The sequence below is a fragment of the Phyllobates terribilis genome, unplaced genomic scaffold (genome assembly GCF_046119375.1).
Source record: "Phyllobates terribilis strain yellow unplaced genomic scaffold, ASM4611937v1 Scaffold_2__4_contigs__length_985480577, whole genome shotgun sequence".
Taxonomy (NCBI): Eukaryota; Metazoa; Chordata; class Amphibia; order Anura; family Dendrobatidae; genus Phyllobates; species Phyllobates terribilis.
This window is the reverse complement of record NW_027362762.1, coordinates 582883443-582905138: the sequence shown is the minus strand read 5'-3', so window position 1 is coordinate 582905138 and position 21696 is coordinate 582883443. Positions and strand designations below refer to the sequence as shown.

Sequence of the window (21696 nt, the reverse complement as noted above, 5' to 3'; positions counted from 1 at the left end):
GGCTACTTTGAAGAACCGAGAATATAAGACATATTTTCAGTTGTTTCACACTTTTTTGTTACTGTAAGTATATAATTCCACATGTGTTAATTCATAGTTTTGATGCCTTCAGTGTGAATGTACAATTTCCATAGTCAAGAAAATACTGAAAAATCTTTAAATGAGAAGGTGTGTCCAAACATTTGGTCTGTACTGTGTATCTATATCTATAATATAACGATAGATGTGTCCCTCTGTCCGAAGCCTCTATAAACTGCACAGGCGCAACGCTCCTGCGCAGTCTGGCTCCAGACAGAAGAACGCATCCAACAATTACAGGTAAGAGGAGTTTATGGCGCCGGAGGTCGCAGTATGCGTAGGCACTGAATGCATGCCGCGATCTTCGGTGCCATAAGGACATACTTACCTGACCCAGAGGAGTGTTGCCGCGGCGCCTCTGTTCTGGCTGGAGGCCGGGGGCAGACTGCAGTGCCTGAATCGGCGCATGCGCATAGCGCGCTGTCCAGCACCATTTTACTGAAGACACATTTGCAGTGTGTCTTCAACAAAATGGCTCCGGACAGCGCGGTATGGGCGCCCTCGTACTCCCGCGCCACACTCCTCCCCCGGCCTCTGACAGAATGGGACGCAGCGCTTGAGCACAGGGAAGAAAGGTGAGTAGAAGTGTTTGTTTTTTGTGTGCAGCGTGATGGGGATGAGGGGCCATGCATACCAGGATTAGGGGATGAGGAGTACCATGCTTACCAGGATATGGATAAGGGGCCATGCATACTAGGATTGGGGGGATGAGGAGTACCAGGATACGGATGAGGGGGGCCATACATACCAGGACTGGGGATGAGGGGCCATACATACCAGGATAGGGATGAGGGGGCATACATACCAGGATTTGGGGAAGAGGGGTACCATGCTTACCAGGATAGAAATGAGGGGTACCATGCTTACCAGGATACGGATGAGGGACCATACATACCAGGATAGGGATGAGGAGGCCATACTTACCAGAATTGGGGGATGAGGGGTGCCATGCATACCAGGATTGGGGGATGAGGGGTGCCATGCATACCAGGATAAGGATGAGGGGTGCCATACATACCAGGATTGGGGATGAAGGGTACCATGCTTACCAGGATTGGGGATGACTGGTACCATGCTTACCAGGAGGGATGAGGGGCCATACATACCAGGATAAGGATGAGGGGGGCCATACATACCAGGATAAGGATGAGGGGGGCCATACATACCCGGATAAGGATGAGGGGTGCCATGCATACCACGATTGGGGATGAGGGGTGCCATGCATACCAGGATTGGGTTGAGAGGGTACCATGCATACCAAGATAGGGATGAGGGGTGCCATGCATACCAGGATTTGGGATGAGGGGTGCCATGCATACCAGGATAGGGATGAGGGGTGCCATGCATACCAGGATTGGGGATGAGGGGGCCTTGCATACCAGGATAGGGATGAGGGGTGCCATGCATACCAGGATAAGGATGAGAAGTGCCATACATACCAGGATAGGAATGAGGGGCCATGCATACCAGGATTGGGGATGACGGTGGCCATACATAGCAGATTTCTGGATGAGGGGGGCCATACATACCAGGATAGGGATGAAGGGCTATGCATACCAGAATACGGATGAGGGGCCATACATACTTGGATTGGGGATGAGGGGCCATGCATACCAGGATACGGATGAGGGGCCATGCATACCAGGATACGGATGAGGGGCCATGCATACCAGGATTGGGGATGAGGGGTGCCATACATACCAGGATTGGGGCATGAGGAAGCAATACATACCAGGATAGGGATGAGGGGTGCCATACATACCAGGATAGGGATGAGGGGTGCCATACATACCAGGATAGGAATGAGGGGCCATGCATACCAAGATTGGGTTGAGGGGGTACAATGCATACCAGGATAGGGATGAGGGGGTGCCATGCATACCAAGATAGGGATGAGGTGTGCCATGCATACCAGGATTTTGAATGAGGGGTGCCATGCATACCAGGAAAAGGGGTGCCATGCATACCAGGATAGTGATGAGGGGTGCCATGCATACGAGGATAGAGATGAGGGAGGCCTTGCAAACCAGGATAAGGATGATAGAGGCCTTGCATATAAGGATGAGGGGTGCCTTGCATACCAGGATGGGGATCAGGGGTGCCATGCATACCGGGATGGAGGGGTGCCATATACCAGGATGGGGGATATTAACAGAATTGGGGAACATCTATAATATAACCAGGGATGTGTCCTTCTGTCCAAAGCCTCTATAGACTGCACATGCGCGACGCACTTACGCAGTCTGGCTCCAGACAGAAGAATGCATCCAGCCGTTACAGGTAAGAGAAGTATATGGCTCTGGAGATCGCGGTATGCGTAGACACTGAATGCATACCGTGAGCTCCGGCGCCATAAGTACATACCTGACCCGAAGGAATGTTGCCACGGCACCTCTGTTTTGGCCAGAGTCCGGGGAAGGAGTGCGGTGTCGGAATCGGCGCATGCGCATAGCGCGCTATCTGGCGCCATTTTAGTGAAGACAAATTGGCGCCGGACAGGGTGGTATGGGCACACGCGTACTCTGGCACCACACTCCTCTCCCAGCCTCCGGATGGGGCTGCACATAACTGCATGGGGCCGGTACATAACAGGATGGGGGCGGAGGATGGGGGCTGCACATAACAGGATGGGGGCAGCACGTAACAGGATGGGGGAGCATATATCAATAAAAATGCTCACCACCCCGGGCATAAAACGGGTTAAATAACTAGTATGTATATACACACACACACCATTGTATATATTCACATGTGATAATAGGTCAAGTGGCCAAATACTCGGTCATACAAAATGCGCAATCTTATATATCAGTTTATACATGACGATAGTGGGCCAAGTGGCCAAATGCTCAGTCAAATATAATAAATAAAGCCGAAAAAATGACTAAACCTCTAAGCGTGTTTTACTTTAGCTTTTTCCAGGGGCTTGGAGGGGAAGTAGAGCTACAAATGGTATGACATACAGCTCTGCTCTACTCTCCATCCCCAGTTTGTAATCACAGTAGATGCTGATAAGATTAGTGAACAAGGCTTTGTGTCATTACATGTCTCACACAGAAAAAGCCTATTCTAAGCTTCTCTGGGGCTTGTTCTTTCTTTTTTTTTCCCTGCATGATTGTGAAAATCATACAGGGGATAATGTCAATGCCCCAGTGCTAACACACCATTGGTCTTAGTGATAATTATACTCTAAACTTTAACAGCCAATATCTTGCTGATGAGATACTAAGTAAAAAGTATATTTTATTCTGCGCTGTAGCCACTAATCCATTATGTGGCCAGTTTAACATGATGAAACCAGTGAAGGGTTTCTAAGTATTTAGTTTGCCAATGTTTTTCTTTATTTAAAGAAAGAGTGTAATTCTTGAAAAAATAGGCACAAAAATAATCAAATTTTCATTGTATGTTTTTCCTCCCTTTTTATTTGATTAGAAATGACTATCAATGGAGAAAGTGTATTAACAGAACAAGATGACACATCACAAAGTACAGAGGGTCCTGAACCACAGCAGGTAAGTCTAAAATATGTGTGATTAGATGGATCTTAGCGGACTAACAGATCAATACTGACCCTCGGTTCTGTATTCTAGATTTTTACAGTGGCCCTTCATAAAGTCTCTTCTGTGTCATCTCTTTTTGGAAATGATGTAACTGTTACTGTCAAAGCTTTAGACATCAGCTGTGCTCAAAAAGTTGAAGATTTCAAAGGTAAATGTGGCAATCGAGTAATGCATGTATTGAATATATCATTTATATACTGTAGTTTCATAACTAGGTCACAAAACACAAGTTCATCTTGTTTTTCTGCAATTTTGGTCCAGAAGGCAAAATTCTTCATGGGGCAGAAGACAATTTTCCACATATTAATGAAAAAATTTTTCTAGACTTGCATTACATATAGCCACCATTTTCAAGACCATCGGGTATTCCGTCTGAATCCATATACAATATTTCGTAATGATGCTTAAAAAAGACGAGACAGCGGCAGAAAAAAAAGTCCGTGTAAAAATGCAGACCTCATTGTACTTAATGGCTTCATGAGAGTTTTTGTGTGAGTCCCACTTTTGGAAATGTTAAAGGGAAGGTACCATGATTTTTATTTTTGCATTAATAATTATGTCCCTTCCTAGGCTAGTTTCCCAATAATCGTGCAGTGTAATCCCGTTGCTTATCACCTGACAAACAAGCAAAATGGTGAAATGAACTTTTACGTAACAGATCATTTTTCTTGGCAGTAGCTTGTCATGTATAAATACAAAACCGATTTTTTACTGATCTAACTGTGCTGTCTCAGGCATGGTCTGTCTAAATAGGCTATTAAGCATTTTCTGATCAGCCGTTGTTTAACCCCTTAATTCTAGGACTATCGGAGGCGTCATTTTGACCCTTTTGCTATTTATTTTTCTTAAAACTCATTTGTTAAAATGTTAGAAATGATGAGTTTTTGTGACTTTTATTTTCTCATGGTAGTGTATATTTTATGACACAAAAATGAATTTTACAATTCATACCTATGAGTACTGAAGGGGTCAATTTGCAGGATGAGTTGTACTTTTGAGTGATACTATCTATTTTATCATGTGATGCGCTGGAAAGGGGGAAAAAATCCAAGTGTGGCAAAATATTAAAAAAAAAAAGCGCAATTGTTTTCTTTTTGTTTTTTTATTTACAGCTTGCATATTACTGTAAAACTGACCTGAAAATATATTTCTCTAGGTCAATACGATCAAAACTGCATAATTTTTTTTATTTAAGTAATAAAAAAAATATTCAGATATTTGTAAAGAAAAAAAATAGCTTCTGTCGCCATTTTTCAAGATCCATAACAATTTCAATTTTCGGGATATGGAGCTGTGTGAGAACTTGTTTTTTTGTGCCCTGAGCTGATGTTTTTATTGATATCATTTTAGGTAGTGTGGTAGATCGGCTCATTCGGCTATGCATTGAGGCATAAAAGGAACACTGTCTCTATAAATTTTCAGTTGGTTTATTTGAGCAGCATAAACCAATGTAAAGTTCATGAAAAGAAACACAGCCCATCCGGCCTAACGGCAAACAAAATAAGAAAAGAGTCCAGCAAAGTCCTTGCATTGGCCGGGGTCCGGCCACTCCGGGTTAGCAAAAACCACATGGTTCAGGGCTAGCAGGAACAAACACACGCTCCTCTCTCTGGAGCTGGCCTCCAGATACTGACCACCTCCTGAGTCAAAAGGCTGTTTTTTTATAGCCCCTAAACCATGCCCTGGAGTGGAGATAGGGTGGATAGCTTCCCTCCCAGCACTTGGCTATCCACCTGTAAAGGATGCCCTTGTAACTCTGGCTATTAACCCTCTCTGCACCTAATGTGCAGGAGAAACCTCCATGTTTTACATCACTGAAGCAAAAAGTCTCAGAGACACGTATCTCCCCTCCAGTATTCTGCCAGTGACTTTGTCACAGTAGATACAATGTTTTGATTGTCAGTTTCTTCGTGTTGTTGCAGCAGCTGGAAAACGGCAAATCTGGCATTTTCATGATTTTTCCCACTGCACCGTTTACCAATGGAATTTATTTTCGGTTTTGATAGATCAGACTTTTCCGAATACAGTGATGTCAAATATCTGTATTTTTTTTGATTGTTTTTATTTCTTAAGGGGAGTGATTTGAACATTTATATATATATATATATTTTTTTACTGTTCACTGTATTTTTCAGGTGATTTGAAACTTCGATTGTCTGATTGCTTCTGCTATATACAGCAATGCCACAGCATTGCTGTTTATAGTAAAAATCATGGTCTCCTGTGATTGCCAGGAATCGTATGACTTTCACAGGAGTTCAGTGATGACAGGCACAGGGGTCTTCAACAGATTGGCAGCGGCATTTAACAGGTTAACAGCCACCCGCCCATGGCTGGTAGAGGCAGATGATTGCTAAATAATTCAGCCATCACCTGCCGGGAAAGATGCAGGCTAGGCTCACGAGCCTGCATCGGAGACCAGGAGACTGCATATGACGTACATGTACATATATTTTCAGGAGTTTAAGACGACCCCCACTTTTCCAGTTAAAATATAGAGTTTGGGATATACTCGCCATATAAGACTACCCCTCTTCTAACGCACATACGGTAAAAATTAGAAAAAAATCAGATTTGATTTCAATATGGTAATTTTAAAGTGATGAACCTTACCGGCGATTGGCTGGTTGTTGTATACAAATCCTGCTTGGATTGGTCAGCTCTCCCTGCCTGCCCAGCTCTCCCTGTCTCCAAGACTATCAGCACATGCACGCCTGCGCCGCTTCACTGCAGTCCTCAGGAGCGAGATCTGAGAGGCAGAGAAGGAGGTAATACAAGGGCAGGCCAGACGAGTCAAAGAGGCGTGTTTTTCAGGACACAGCACCGCTCTTTCTCTTTTTTCCATACCCCGGGCGTCCAGGACGCCTGCAGCTTGCTTCACTTACACTTTCCCAGTGAGGCGCCCCCTCACCTTGTCATTGCAGTCCTCAGGAGCGAGATCAGAGAGGTAAAGAAGGAGGTACCAGTAATAGGATACAAGGGCGGGCCAGAGGGATGTGCTACCTCTCTGATGGTGTTGGAGACAGGGAGGGCTTATAAATTACCATAAATACCGTATTTTTCAGACTATAAGACGAACTGGACCATAAGACACTCATCCCTATCCTGGTATGCATGGAACCCCTCCATCCTGGTATGCATGGCACCCCTCATCCTTATCCTGGTATATATGGCCCCTCATCCTTATCCAGGTATGGCCCACTCATCTTTATCCTGTTATGTATGCCCACCTCAGCCTTATCCTGGTATGTATGGCCCCCTCACCTTTATCCTGTTATGTATGCCCCCTCATCCTTATTTTGGTATGCATGGTCCCCCTAATCCCCATCATGCTGCACGTAAAAAAAATAAACACTTCTACTCATCTTTCTTTTCTCCTCCAGCGATGTGTCCTGTCTGCCCACACTGATCTCACCATGTGAGCTGCGCATGGCGTCACTACCATGCGCGGCTCACAAGGAGAAATCAGGTGCCGGAAGTCACTGCTCCCCACGCCGGGACTGTGTGCGCGGGGAGCAGTGACTTCATGCTCCTTAATAGCCGGCACACAGCGTAGCCGCAGCGCGGCTCCTGCTGCTGCCGGGCGATCGTGTGTGCCCTCTATTAAAGGGCATGAATATTCACCCCTCCCCACCCCCATGGGCGTGGAGAGAGGTTGAATATTCATGCCCTTGAACAGCGGGCACAGGCGATTCTGGCAGCAGCAGGAGCCGCAGCGGGGACAGTTTAGGCTGCAGCAGGCGGCTGCTGCCTCCTGTGCCCCAATCTTCCATGGCTACTGCTCCCCCCACACCCCACACATAATATATATACCCCCTCCTCCCCCAACATTTGGACTATAAGGGTATACGCCCTATAAGATGACACTCGGTGTATAAGACGACTCCTGACTTTTGAGAAGATTTTCAGGGGTTAAAAAGTCATCTTATACACCGGAAAATACAGTATGTCATAATAATAATCTTTTTATTTATATAGCGCCAACATATTCCACAGCGCTTTAAAATTCAGACAATTACAGACTGGCACTGTCCCCAATGGGGCTCACAATCTACATTCCCTATCAGTATGTCTTTGGAGTGTGGGAGGAAACTGGAGGAAACCCACGCAAGCACGGGGAGAACATACAAACTCCTTGATGATGTTGTCCTTGGTGGGATTTGAGCCCAGGACCCCAGCGCTGCAAGACTGCAGTGCTAACCACTGAGCCACCGTGCTTGTCATTCAAACATTGGAGGCATGACATATGTCACTTGTCATATATCGTTAAGGGGTTAAGATCTCATTCAAATCAGTTTTTCACAGATGGGGGCTATTTGTGTTTTTCACGGATTGCACTCGTACCTGAGATAGTATATTGGTCTCTTCACATGTCATTGATTTTTGTGGTCCGTATAATATTGCGTATACATGTCTGATTCTGATATTGATTTGAGTGTTGAATCAAACTAGAAGTCTATGGGTCACTGAAAAACATTGGACAGCTCTCAAATTCCTTCTGTGTGCTGTCCGTTTTTCACTACCTGACAGGAGAAGGTGGAGAAACCTTTCCTTTTTCATATCCGTGGAAGAAAACTGATGAAACTTAGTCTGTTTTTCTCTTATGTCAAAGGAACTGATATCTGAATGAGTTTATGATTTGTCTAGTGGCCTTACTCTGGCAGGTAATTTTAGCCTCCTTGTTTCTATGGTAGGAATAAAAACCCTTCTAAGCTTGCGTAGAAATGTTCTTTTGTCTAGACTAAGTCCTTGGTATCTCCATATTGACCTCTGATGTATTTATACACAGTCCTCAGTTGTGTATACCTTTTCTTTTATATACTCTGGTGTTCAAAATTTCACAAAAAATTCCATATGCTAACACAATTGGCTAATATGCACTTTTTATGCATCTAATGATAATTTCTGGAGCTGCCTAATACCGGCTTGCCTGTTACTGTTCAGTGTTTCCTGTTAACTGTTATTCTTTAAAGAAAGCCTGTCAGCACGATTTTGTAATGTAAAGTAAAGACATCACTGTAATGTCTTTGTAATAATGATTACATTGATACCTTTATTGTTTTCCAATACCTCCGCCTGCCTCCAGTCTTTGAATGACCTGCCTCCGGTCTTTGAATGCCATGCCTCCAGTGTTTGAATGTCGTGACTCCAGTCTTGGAATGACCTGCCTCCAGTCTTGGAATGACCTGCCTCCAGTCTTGGAATGTCATGCCTCCAGTCTTTGAATGTCGTGCCTCCGGTCTTTGAATGTCGTGCCTCCGGTCTTTGAATGTCGTGCCTCCGGTCTTTGAATGTCGTGCCTCCGGTCTTTGAATGTCGTGCCTCCGGTCTTTGAATGTCATTCCTCTAGTTTTGAATGTCGTGCTTCCGGTCTTTGAATGTCGTGCTTCCGGTCTTTGAATGTCGTGCTTCCGGTCTTTGAATGACCTGCCTCTGGTCTTTGAATGTCGAGCCGCCAATCTTTGAATGACCTGCCTCTGGTCTTTGAATGAACTGCCTCTGGTCTTTGAATGAACTGCCTCTGGTCTTTGAATGAACTGCCTCTGGTCTTTGAATGAACTGCCTCTGGTCTTTGAATGAACTGCCTCTGGTCTTTGAATGAACTGCCTCTGGTCTTTGAATGAACTGCCTCCGGTCTTTGAATGTCGTGCCTCCGGTCTTTGAATGACGTGCCTCCAATCTTTGAATGACGTGCCTCCAATCTTTGAATGACGTGCCTCCAATCTTTGAATGACGTGCCTCCAGTCTTTGAATTTCGTTGCTCCAGTCTTTGAATGTCGTGCCTCTAATCTTTGAATGACCTGCCTCCGGTCTTTGAATGTTGCGCCTCCAGTCTTTGAATGTCGTGCCTCTGGTCTGTGAATGACCTGCCTCTTCTGAAATCTTAGCAGTGACCTGTTATTGACAGACCAGAGGCAGAAGAAGGGCTGTGGAATCACAGGCAGGTAGGAGAAGACGTAATTGGAAGAAAAATTCAAATGGTGTTTAAAGAACAACAAAGTGGATTTCTTCACCAAAGGTATCAATGTAACCAGTATTACAACCCCATTACAGCCATGTATTTACTTTACATTACAAAATAGTGCTTACAGGTTTTTAAGAGTACCAATCTTTTTTTTTTTTGTGTGTGTAAATCAAGTTTATTATATAAGTTGAATATGGCACGATACAAAATCATACATTTTCTTATTGAAAGAATTGCAAATTACATTTAGATAACAATAAACAGTATAAACAATGTATCTTTATAAGCATTGATAATAACTGTGGTAAATATCAAGAAATGCAAATAAAAGCAAATAATATATCCAAAAACTAATGGAGGATGGGAATAGTAAAAGAGGGGTAAGTTGTGTAAGAGGAAACGTTAAGAAAGGGGGAAAGAAAGGAAGGGAAGGGGTTGGATTTTAGATCCCTTCTCCGGGCGAGTCCGAACTGTCGATCAGCGGGTGGGCAAAGTCGGTGATCCAGACCGCAGTTTTCCAGTAAGCACAATAAGGCATGTATTAATATTGAGCAATCTACTTTAGGGTGTGGGTTGATGTTTAGACAACCAAGAATCCAATTCTGGTGTTTCTCTAAACACAATCCAGGGGGCTCATGTGGTATAGATCTTATCAGGATCTCCAGTAATTTTACCCATCAATTGCTCCATTCTGGAAATGTTGTTAAATTCCGATATAAATTCAGAGTATGATGGTGATTCATCTTGTTTCTAGTACCGAGAAATTAAGTTCCTAGCGACCGTGAGAAAATGTCGAAGGAGGCCCTTCCTTGAATTTGGAGTTTGAGATATCACTCAAAGATAATAGCGCTAATTCCATTGAAGGTTGAACCTTATGTAAAGCGAGTTTGTTATATAATTCAAAAATTGGCACCCACAATTTCTTAATAGGTGGGCAGGCCCATCATATATTTGTGAATGAGCCTTTTCCATCCTATCATCTCCAACAAGTATCTGGAGTGGTAGGGAACATTGAATGTATAATAGATGGGCATCTGTACCATCTTGTTAAGACCTTGTAACTCCTCTCCTGTGATACCGAACACAATGAAGACCTGAACGTAAACAGAAGGATTTTCGATTGATCTTCCAGCAACAAGGACCTACCCAATTCATTCTCCCACTTTACAAAGAACAGAGGAAAATTATATGGGATTGTTTGTCCCTCTTGGTAAAGTTTATATAATAGAGAAACTGTGTGGTCTGGAGGGTTCTTTGACATGCATAGTGTTTCAAAGGAAGTAAGCAGCCTAAAAATGTTTGTTTAGCTAGAGCATTAATATAGCTTTTAAGTTGTTCATAAAAGAACCAGGAACCCGCTGGAGGTTGTACCCCACCAAAAATTTCTTGTAGCAATCTCATTCCAGTTTCTAGGTCAAGTTCCGCTTTGTTTAGAGCAGTTTTAAAGTTAGCTTCATATAGCTGGGACATTTTAGCGGTTAGTTTGATTCCTAGGTAAGTGATCGAGTCAGAACGCCATTTGAAGGGAAAAGAGGCTGCCAGCTGGGTCACCAATAATGGTTGCAGCGATATGTTCATTAACTCAGATTTGTGAGAATTTATTTTAAAGTTACTTAGGGATCCAAATTTATGTAGTTCCAAAATGATGTTTGGTATGCTTGTTATGGGGGAGGTGATATATAAAAGAACGTCATCCGCAAATAAAGCTATTTTATGTTCCACCGATTGAAGCCTCACTCCTTTAATTGATGTATTACCACGTATTGTGACTGCAAGGTGTTCCATGGTTAATATGTAAAGGAGGGGTTGAAGGGGGCTGCCTTGCCTTGTTCCATTTTGTATGGGGAATGGGTTTGATATAGAGCCGTTAATTTTGACTTGGGCAGAGGAGGAAGTGTATAATGCCGATATTCTACGAAGCATATTAACCTATTCCCCTCCAAGGTTTGAAATATTAATTCCCAGTGTATCCTGTCGAACGCTTTTTCAGCGTCGAACGACAGGATACACATGGGATCCCGTCCCATCCATCAACGAAATAGACCTTATGGTGTTATCCCTTGCCTCCCGCTCCAGGACGAACCCCAACTGGTCCTGATTTCTCGAACTTGGAAGAAGAGGGCATAGTCTTTTCGCGATCATTTTTGCGTACTTTTTAATATCTAAGTTGATCAGGGAAATGGGGCAATAGCTACTGCATGATGACAGATCTTTTCCAGGTTTAGGGAGGACTGTGATGTGCGCAGATAGGGCCTGAGCTGGAAATGCTCCTTCTGAAGATATGGAGTTACATACTGTTAGGAACAAAGGGCTTACTAGTTCAAAGAATTGTTTATAAAAACCAGCAGAGTATCCATCTGGGCCGGGACTCTTCCCCAGCTTTTAGTTCCTTCATGGTTGTGGTAACTTCCTCTAAGGAAAAATCATTTTCCAAATCTAATAAAGTTTTTTCTGGAACTGTGGGTAATTTATTTTGTTGTAAATATGATTTGATTTTTTCACGGAGTAATTTCACAGGAAGGTCTTTGAAGTGTCCAGCTATATTATAAAGGGATTTGTAATAGTCACTAAAATTTGTAAGTATATCGCTAGTGCTGTGAACTTTCTTACCCCTTGAATTTTTAATGAATGAGATGTATGTGTTTAAGTTGCATGGGTGAATAGCTCTGGCTAACAGTTTGCCACTTTTGTTCCCAAGATGATAAAAGCGACTTCTGATTCTCTCTCTAAAGCATTGTGTTTTCTGATCTATTATAGCAAATAATTTTTGCCTAGTTGTCGGGAGGTGAGCAAATGTGGTTGCTGAAAGGTCTTGTTTTGTTTTGTTTTAAATGTTTTATTTAAAGTGAATCAGAAACACAAAAAACAAGTAAATGGTATTCCCGTAGAGGAACAAAATCTGAGGGTACAAATGTGCATTACAAACATTTTTAAAGTAACATAGCAGAGGTTGTAATACAATAGAGCTAGGAAAGGGCGGGGTACCCTGCTGGTAAAAAGAGAGATAAATGATTCAAGTTTTATTATTTTTTGAGAAGCGAACGAGGGATGAGATGTAGGAGTTAAATGGATTGGGGGGAAGGGAGGGGAAGAGGGTAGGTCCGAAAGCAAGTTACTGATTTGAAGTCATGATGGTAATTCTAGGAGATTAAGGAGATAAAATTAACGGATTTCCTATACTTTTCCCATGGGGTCCATATTTGAGTGAAAATGGGGAGGTTTCCTTGTGCCAGAGCTGCTACTTCTTCAATGAGGAAAAGTTGATCAATTTTAAGAATAAGTTGTTTTTTGTTTGGGATGTTAGTTGTGCGCCAGAAAGTAGGTATAAGAAGTTTACCAGCTGATAAAATGAAAAAAGCCAGCTTTGATTCTGTTTTCCTGCTTGGATCTAAAGGTAGGTTCAAGAAGATATGTTCTGGTGTTAAAGCAGTATGTAAGTGGAGGACTTAGTAGATAGTTTGGGAAACTACTTTCCAGAAAGTTTGGATGACCTGGCATGACCACCATAAATGAAGGTATGAACCCTTTCCAGTTACACAACGCCAGCATAAATCTGAAGTGGTGGAAAACCATCTGTGCATCTGGATAGGGGCTGTGTACCACTGGGTAAGTATTTTGTAATTATTTTCCTGAACTCTAACGCATTGTGAGGGGCCATGGGAAAATTTACAGATCCGCTCAATTTGAGAATCAGTAAAGGTAGAATCAAGTTCCTTTTCCCAACTCAATAGGAAGGCTCTTTTCAGAGAAACATCCCTTGTGTTAAAAATATTATAGTGAGGAAAGCAACTTTTTTGGGGTCTTTACTTGTGAGCACATGGATTCGAATACAGTGAGCGATCTTGTGGAGTCTCCTTTAGAAATGAATTGTCGTATTGCTTTCTTTAGGGATTCGTAATGGATGAAGGTGTAGTTTGACATTGTGGGTAATGTCTTTAGATCTTGGAAGGATATAAAGGAGCCTTCATTATATAGTTGATCTATTAAGGGTGATGTAGTAGAGGATGAGTCATAATCTAGGTCTGGAGCTATTATGTCGGATATTCGAGTTAGTGGAGATGGGGATGGCGCAAGGTGGGACACGACGAGTTTCCAACTTTTGACCGATGCTCTTGTGAGAGGATTAAAGAATGAAATTTTATGGGAAAGTGTGGAGGGGGAAAAGATAATTGAGCGCAATTGGATAGGAGACATGTGCTCTTCTAAGGAAAGCCAAGGTTTCTCTTTTGGTTTCCGTACCCAGTCAATAGTTCTAGATAGTGTGGCAGCTACATAGTAGTTATATATATATTAGGAGCTCCCATACCCCCAAGCCTCTTGGGTAATGAGAGAGTGTGTGAATTTAGCCTCGATCGATGTTTGTTCCAGATATAGTTAAAGAATATAGAGTTGATTTTGGTGAGGAAAGATTTTGGGAGGGCAATGGGTATCATTTGGAAAAGGTAGAGGATTTTAGGCAGTAGAATACTTTTAATTAAGTTTTTTCTACCCATCCAGGAAAGAAAGGGGGCCTTCCATTTTTTAATCTGATCAGGGATTGTAGTAAGAAATTGTTTGTAGTTTAGATTGAAGAGCTCTTTATTGGACGTGCTAATTTTAATGCCCAAATATTTTATGTATTTATCTGGCCAATTAAATGGAAATTGGGATTTGAGATGGGCTAGGGTACTTGAAGGTATGTTTATTCCCAACGCTTCGGATTTAGTTAGATTTATTTTAAAGTTAGACAGGGAGCCATAATGCTCTAAAATTTGCATAATGGCCGGAAAGCCTTTGCAAGGTTGCGACATTGTAATAAGAAGGTCATCCGCAAAAGCCATAGTTTTGTGATGGATTCCTTGTATATTAACGCCCTTTATATCTTTACAGTCATTGATAGACTTAATCAGAGGTTCCATTACCATTATGAAAAGTAGAGGTGAAAGTGGGCAACCCTGTCTAGTACCATTGTATATATTAAATGATTGGGTAAGTGTGTTGTTGAGTTTAATCTTGGCGTAAGGGTGAGAGTACATCTGCAGAATAGCTGCTGTCACTGAGGGGGAAATGAAAGCAATTTAGCGTTTCTTGTAGAAAGGCCCAGTCCACTCTGTCGAACTTTTTCTCTGCGTCAGTGCCAAGTAGCACTAATGGGAGTTTATGATGAGTAGAATATTGGATCAAGTGTAAGACTCGCCAGGCATTTTCCTTCCCCTCCCTCCCTCTAATAAAGCCCGTTTGGTCAGTTGAGACCAAGTTTGGTAGAAAGTCAGCAATTCGTTTAGCCAACATACTCGCATAAGTTTCAAGATCCACATTTAACAAGGAGATTGGTCTGTAATTGCTACAATATTCTGGATCCTTACCTTCCTTATGAATAAGAGATATATGTGCTTCCAGAGTTTGGGGGGGGGGGGATTTACCCCGGAGTATATCATTACACATTTTGAGAAAAATGGTTCTAATGTCCTTGAAAAAGTCTTACAGTATAATGTAGGGAGGCCATCAGGGCGCGGGGCTTTCCCTTTAGGGTTGCTAGTCAGGGTGGATCGGACCTCGCTCAAGGTGAAAGGTTTGGAGAGAGTTGTTTGTTGTTCCATTGATAATTTAGGTAATTTAAGTTTATTTAGGAATGATTGTATTTCTAGACGTTTCTTTTCTTTATTTGTGGCAGATTTATCTGGGTGAAGATTATAAAGGTTAGAGTAATACTTTAAGAATTCTGAGGAGATTATTTTGAGATCTGATGAACATTGGCCAGTGGAGGTTTTTAAGGAATGGATATAAGTTTTAGCTTGTCTGGTTTTAATTAGTGACATCATGAGTTTAGAAGCTTTATCGCCATGAACAAACATACGATTTCTCCAGTTTAGATATTGTTTTGCAGATTGTTTGTTAAGCAGATCTCTTAATTGTAGACGTTTGGTGGTTAAATCCATCAGAATTTGACGTAGTAAGGTTCTTTTATGTTCTGTTTCAAGAATGGCTATTTCCTCATATAAATCTTAAGATAAGATATACTTTATTTATCCCGGAGGAAATTGCGGTATCACAGCAGCAGAACACAGATCTCGAACATGACACATATGATAACATAACATTTGGAATGCTTTAGACATTGCTTTTCAGACATTTGTTAAACACCCCCATAGCTGTTGCAACAAACGATCTCCTGTATTTTTCCTTTTTACACCTTAGTTGTATTAGGCGATTGCTGAATGTGCTCTTCTGTTTCGCAAACAGTTCATAAAGCGGGTGTGTATTGTTGCCCATTTAGCTCTGCACTTCTTCTTAATCCTATCCTCTACCACCTCTTCAAAAGTCCCAAGCTGTAGGCCCACCGTCGCGCTAGCCTTCTTTATAAGTTTGTTGAGCTTGTTGGCGTCAGCAACACGCACACTGTTACCCCAGCAAATTATTGCCGCAAAGGTGGCACTAGCCACAATGGATTGGTAGAACACCTCAAGCATTTTGCCACACACATTAAACGACCTTAACTTCCTTAGGAAGTGCAATCTACTCATCCCCTTCTTGTAGACCTTCTCCATGTGGCACTTCCAGTCTAGCTTGCTATCCAGGTAAACCCCCAAATATTTGAAACTGTCCACCATCTCAACATCCTGACCGTCAATGGTAACAGGTAGGCATACCTTCTTGCACCTTCCATAGCTCATCACCAACTCCCTGTTTTTTTTAACATTTAGTTCTAGATGGTTAGCCTGGCACCATACTACAAAGTCCACAACCACCCTTCTATATTCCTCTTCATCCTGGTCCTTCCCAATACCGCCAACTATCACAGAGTCATCCGAGTACTTCTGGAGGTGACAACGGTCTGATTTATACTGAAAGTCAGCTGTGTACAATGTAAAGAGGAATGGCGACAGCACTGTTCCCTGCGGGGCTCCGACACTGCTCAGTACACGATCTGATGTAGCCGTCCCCCACCTAACAAACTGTGGCCTATCCGACAGGTAGTCAATTATCCAGTTCACAAGTCCCTCATCCACCGCCATTTTAATCAACTTTCCACGCAGTAAGAGTGGCTGTAATGTGTTGAACGCACTAGAGAAATCAAAGAACAAAGCACGCACTGTGGTTCCATCATTGTCCAAAAAGGAATGTACTGTTTGTAGCAGATACGCTACAGCATCGTCCACCCCCAGTCCCTGCCGGTACGCAAACTGAAGAGCATCAGTATGCGCCATCACCCTCGGACACAAGTGAGCAAGTACTATTCTCTCCAAGGACTTCATCGCATGCGATGTTAAGGCCACCAGTCTATAGTCCCCCGGGGAAGCCGGGAAGGTAGTCTTGGGAACCGGCACCAGGTAGGAAGTCTTCCATAGCACTGGTACTCTCTTTGATTGTAAGCTCTGGTTAAAGAGATGCTGGAAGACAGTACACAACTCATTTGCACACACTCTGAGGACACGTGGACTGAGACCGTCAGGCCCTGCTGCTTTGCCAATGGCCAGCTTACTAAACTGGTCCCTCACGTCATTTTTGGAGACCGAGAAATGATCTATTTCACCCCCTGTTAATTTAGCTAGTTGTTCCCCGGCCTCCTCCCCCTTCCCTGCTGCTACCGCACCTTTATTGCTGAATCTATTGAAGAACTCATTCATTTCATTAGCCATTCTAAGTCCACCACCCCCCTGCTCCGACCTTGCCTTAAACCCAGTCACTAGCTTCATTCCAGCCCACACCTCTCTGGAGCTTTTTTGTGCAAATTGATTTTCTAATTTAACTCTGAATGCCTCACGGGCAATCTTAATTTTCCCCTTTAGGTCTCGCTGTATAATTTTCAATGCCTCCTTGTCCTTCCTTTTAAAAGCCAGTTTTTTCATGTTTAGTAAATGTTTCTTTTCTTTTGTAATCCATGGCTTATTGTTTGCATAACACCGAATCTCTTGAACAGGTACTACAATGTCCATACAGAAGTTGATGTAATCAGTAACTCTGCCAGTAATCTCATTAACATCACAATTCTCTTTCATGGTACACAACACCTCCCAGTCTGTACAATCACAGCAGTCTTGTAACGCCTCCTCTGCTGCTGGACACCACTTCCTCATCTTTTTAATTGTCACTGGTTGTTTGCGGACGTCTGGTTGGTAAGCAGGAGACAATAGTATGAGGTTGTGGTCAGATTTCCACAGGGGGGGTAATGCAGCCGATGAATAAGCATTCTTAACATTAGCAAAGAGGAGATCCAGTGTGTTGTTGTCCCGTGTAGGACATTTGATATATTGATAGAACTTTGGTATTGCAGATGAGATCTTTACTCGATTGAAATCCCCAGAAATTACAGTTAGAGAGTTTGGGTGTTTAGTCTGAAGCCAGGCCATCACCCCTGACAACACATCCCCAGCAGCCTCTGGGTTCGCAGATGGTGGTATATACATCACAACTACAATAACAAGAGTGAATTCTCTAGGCAGATAGTAAGGCCTGAGGCCCACTGCTAACAGTTCAATATTTGGACAGCAATGTTTCTCCTTAACAGTTACATGCCCCTGATTGCACCATCTGTTGTTAATGTAGAGTATCACTCCTCCACCTTTTTTCTTGCCGCATCTAACTCTCTCTCTATCAGCCCGAACCATTTGAAACCCTGGTACCGAGACACATGAATCTGGGACCTCCTCATGCAGCCAGGTTTCTGTAAAGCACATGAGACTGCATTCCCTAAACTCCTTCTGGGTCTTACTCAGAGCCAGCAGTTCATCCGACTTATTTCCCAGCGATCGTACGTTACCCATGATAATGGATGGGACCACTGGTTTAAACCTTCTCCTCCAGGACTTGATCTTCTTGCCTGCTCTGCAGCCTCTGAAAGGTCTCCTTATTTCCCGTGGAACATTCTGTATTGCCACTGCTGGAGAAGACTTTATCCTGCGCAGTTCCAGAAGACGATCCCTAGAATACACTGCTCGTTTAGCAACAGACCTAGGGTCCACCATCCCGTCATTGTTTCCACCCGTCACACCAGTCCTCTCCATGGCAAATCGTATGCAGTGACCTCCACCGCTCACATATGGCTGTATCCCTGTCACAGGCTGTGGGTAGCAGCATGCATCCTTCAGTAGCATTAGCTGAGATAGTCCATATTGCGTGCCCCAGAGTGTCTGTACCTGCAGGAGACTTGTAAGTGGTGGAGGAAGATCCAGGTGCAGATCTCGTGCTGTGTGCCCAGCAGCAGTTGATAGTGTGGGAAGTGTTGTATCTTCCATCCCCAATAGACGGGTATACAGGAACGTTGCAATCCAGAGAAGATAAGAAAATAATAAAATAAAATAACTGTAACAAAACTGTAACTGAAAAAAAGTAGAAGCTTCTGCTGCTGCAATGGGCTGCCAGTAGTCCGGCGCCGTATTGTCTCCACAATCTTGTGTAGCCTTTTTGCGTTGTTTATTTAAGTGGGAAGCTGTGGAGATCAGCTCACCTCTGACTACTGCTTTATGGGATTCCCAGAGGATTGGGTAGCTTATATCTGGTGTGTCATTAATTTTGAAGAAGTTGGATAGGGCATCTTGAATTCTCTGTCTATTTAGATCGGAGGTTAGGAGTGATTCGTTTAACCTCCATGTACGATGGTTAGAGAAGGGTTTAGAAAGAGAAAAGCAGACTGAGACTATAGAATGATCTGAATGGACTGATGGGAGAATTTCTGCTTTTGATGTGTTTGTTAGTAAAGACTTTGGTAAGAAGACATAATCAATCCTGTGGTAAGAATTATGGGGATGGGAGAAAAAAGTAAAGTCTAGGTCATTAGGATGTAGATACCGCCATATGTCCAAAAGTGAAAGGGAGTGGAGCGATTTTTTTATCCTAATGATATTACGATAGGAGATTTGACATTTTTTTGAAGTAGAATCAATAGAGGGGTCTAAGGGGATATTTAGATCTCCTCCGAGGATTGGTGTACCTTCTATGAAGGTATGAAATTTGTTTAATTTCGAAACGATCCATTTAATTTGTTTCTTATTGGGGGCCTAAAGATTGCCGATAGTAATTAAGGATCCCGCAAGGAGACCCTTCACAAAAATAAATCTCCCTTCCGGATCAACTATTGAATCAGATAATAAGAAGGGGGAGTTATTAGCGAATGCTATTGATACTCCTCTTGAACCTTTTTGCGGGGAGGTGGCGTGGAACCATTGATTATAATGATTTTTTTCAAAGGAAGGGAGTTTTTCTAATTGGAAATGAGTTTCTTGTAAGATGAGGATGTCAAAGTTATCTTTCTTAAATCTGTTCAAAATCTGAGATCTAGGTATTGGGGAATTTAATCCGTGCGCTTTGAAATTTGCTAATTTAAGTGTGGCTAGTTTGTCATTCATGAGAATGGTGAAAGAGGTGGGGACCTTTGTTTTTTGTAACTGAAGAGTAGGACCTAGGTAGGGAGTAAGGAAAAATATAAAAGGAAGTGGGGGAAAAAAATTGGGTAAAGGCGAGGGTAAAGCACATAACTGAGAAATAACCTGTAACAGTAATACTAAACATAATTAATATGTTAGGATTAAACATTAGACAATGAAGGGAACATGTTGATGTCAAAGCAGTAGGCTTATAATAATTAGACCATCTCCACGTCCCCGGGACCAGTCCCGTCTAATCATTTGGAATCAAGTCATAGCTAGATAATGACAGGAGGGATCCCACTGGAGGGGAGATGATAAACTCAGATAGGAACAAAAGCCTAAAAAATAATCAAGGCAAGTTAAACTAGAGGAGTTGAGAGGCAAAGCGCCGACTCAAGCTGTATTGTTACCTTGGAAGAACAAGTCAAACCTAAGAAACAGTTAAGTTTAAGCAATCAAAGAAAAAATGGGACAAATGAGTCCAGTAATATAGAATATGATATTATATTAAGATCAGGTCCTGAAACACTAGTTCATCCGTTTTCACCGTCGTCAGGAACGTAGGGATGCTTTGTAGGTCTGCGTTTAGGCCTTTGGGCTTTAGATGGTGGGACCACATTCCATGGTGGTGGTTGAGCCAAGGGCTTTAAAGAGGATGAAGACTGGAAAGTTTCTAGATCAGGGTATTTTTCCAGTGTGATCTCAAGTTCTTTGCATGTCTTTCGGACATCTGACGAGGTCCTGACTTGAAAACGTTTGTCTTTAGCCGTTATTGCGATACCAAAGGGAAAGAGCCAGCGGTACTGAAATTGATTGCGACGTAAGGCCTCTGTGAAGGGTCTTAATAGGCGTCTTTTGTAGAGGGTTGAGGCTGCAAGGTCTTGGAAGATCAAAATCGGCGAATCTTCAAAGGTGATGTTATCAGACTCTCTCGACCTTTTAATTATTAAATCTTTGGTGCGGAAGTCCAAAAAACGGCAGATTACATCTCTCGGCGGTTCTCCTGATTTAGGCTTGGGTCTTAATGACCTGTGAGCTCTGACTATCTCAATTTGAGTGGTATCTTCAGAGCGGAGAATTTTAGAGAAAATCTCAATTAACGTCGGGGTTAAAATTTCTGCTGCTACTGTTTCCGGGATGCCTTTGATGCGTAGGTTATTACGTCTCTCTCTATTTTCGTGGTCCTCTAAAATGGAGTGTATTTGATTAATTTGTTCTTCTTGGTTATGGACACAAGTTATGGTAGCATTGGTTTGCTGAATTAAAGTAGAGTTTGTTGCTTCTAGAGTATCTACTCTGTTGCCAATTTGTGTGATTTCTTGTTTGATGTCAGACAAATCTTTTATGACTGGTTCTAGAGATTTAGCTAGGATTCTTTTTATGAAAGATCGTGAGATTGGGTGGTCATTTGATAAACCGCATTCTTCTGTGTCGCTTTCCATTTCAAAATCAGAGTTGTCCATTGAACGCGAGTCAGAGGATAACTGGGGTGCGGGTTTAGACGTGGAAGATTTTGATTGTTTTTTGTTGAGAAATTTGTTTAGGTCAGCTTGTGTGAGTGAGTTATTTGGTCTAGAAATTGCTCCTGAGGCTTTATTGCCGATTTTGACCATTATGACTTGCTCAAACTTGCCTTAATAGAGTAATTGACAAGACATCAGGCACGTTCCCTAGTGCATGAGGTCAGAGATGAGGGAAAAAAAAACTGTTACATTTTAAAGGGGAAAAAGATGCGTAGAATTCTCCT

At 42.6% G+C, this 21696-nt stretch overlaps 1 protein-coding gene across 8 annotated transcripts in view; it reads left to right on the top strand.

Annotated features, from left to right (window-relative positions):
- The window catches only part of BLTP3A (bridge-like lipid transfer protein family member 3A), a 496913-nt gene that overhangs the window by 333545 nt on the left and 141672 nt on the right, over window positions 1-21696 (top strand). For all 8 annotated transcript variants that reach the window (XM_073666443.1, XM_073666436.1, XM_073666439.1 and 5 more), the window contains 2 exons: window positions 3511-3590; window positions 3669-3786. In XM_073666443.1, coding sequence (XP_073522544.1) covers window positions 3511-3590; window positions 3669-3786 — 198 coding nt within the window. The remainder of the gene's footprint in view (window positions 1-3510; window positions 3591-3668; window positions 3787-21696) is intronic.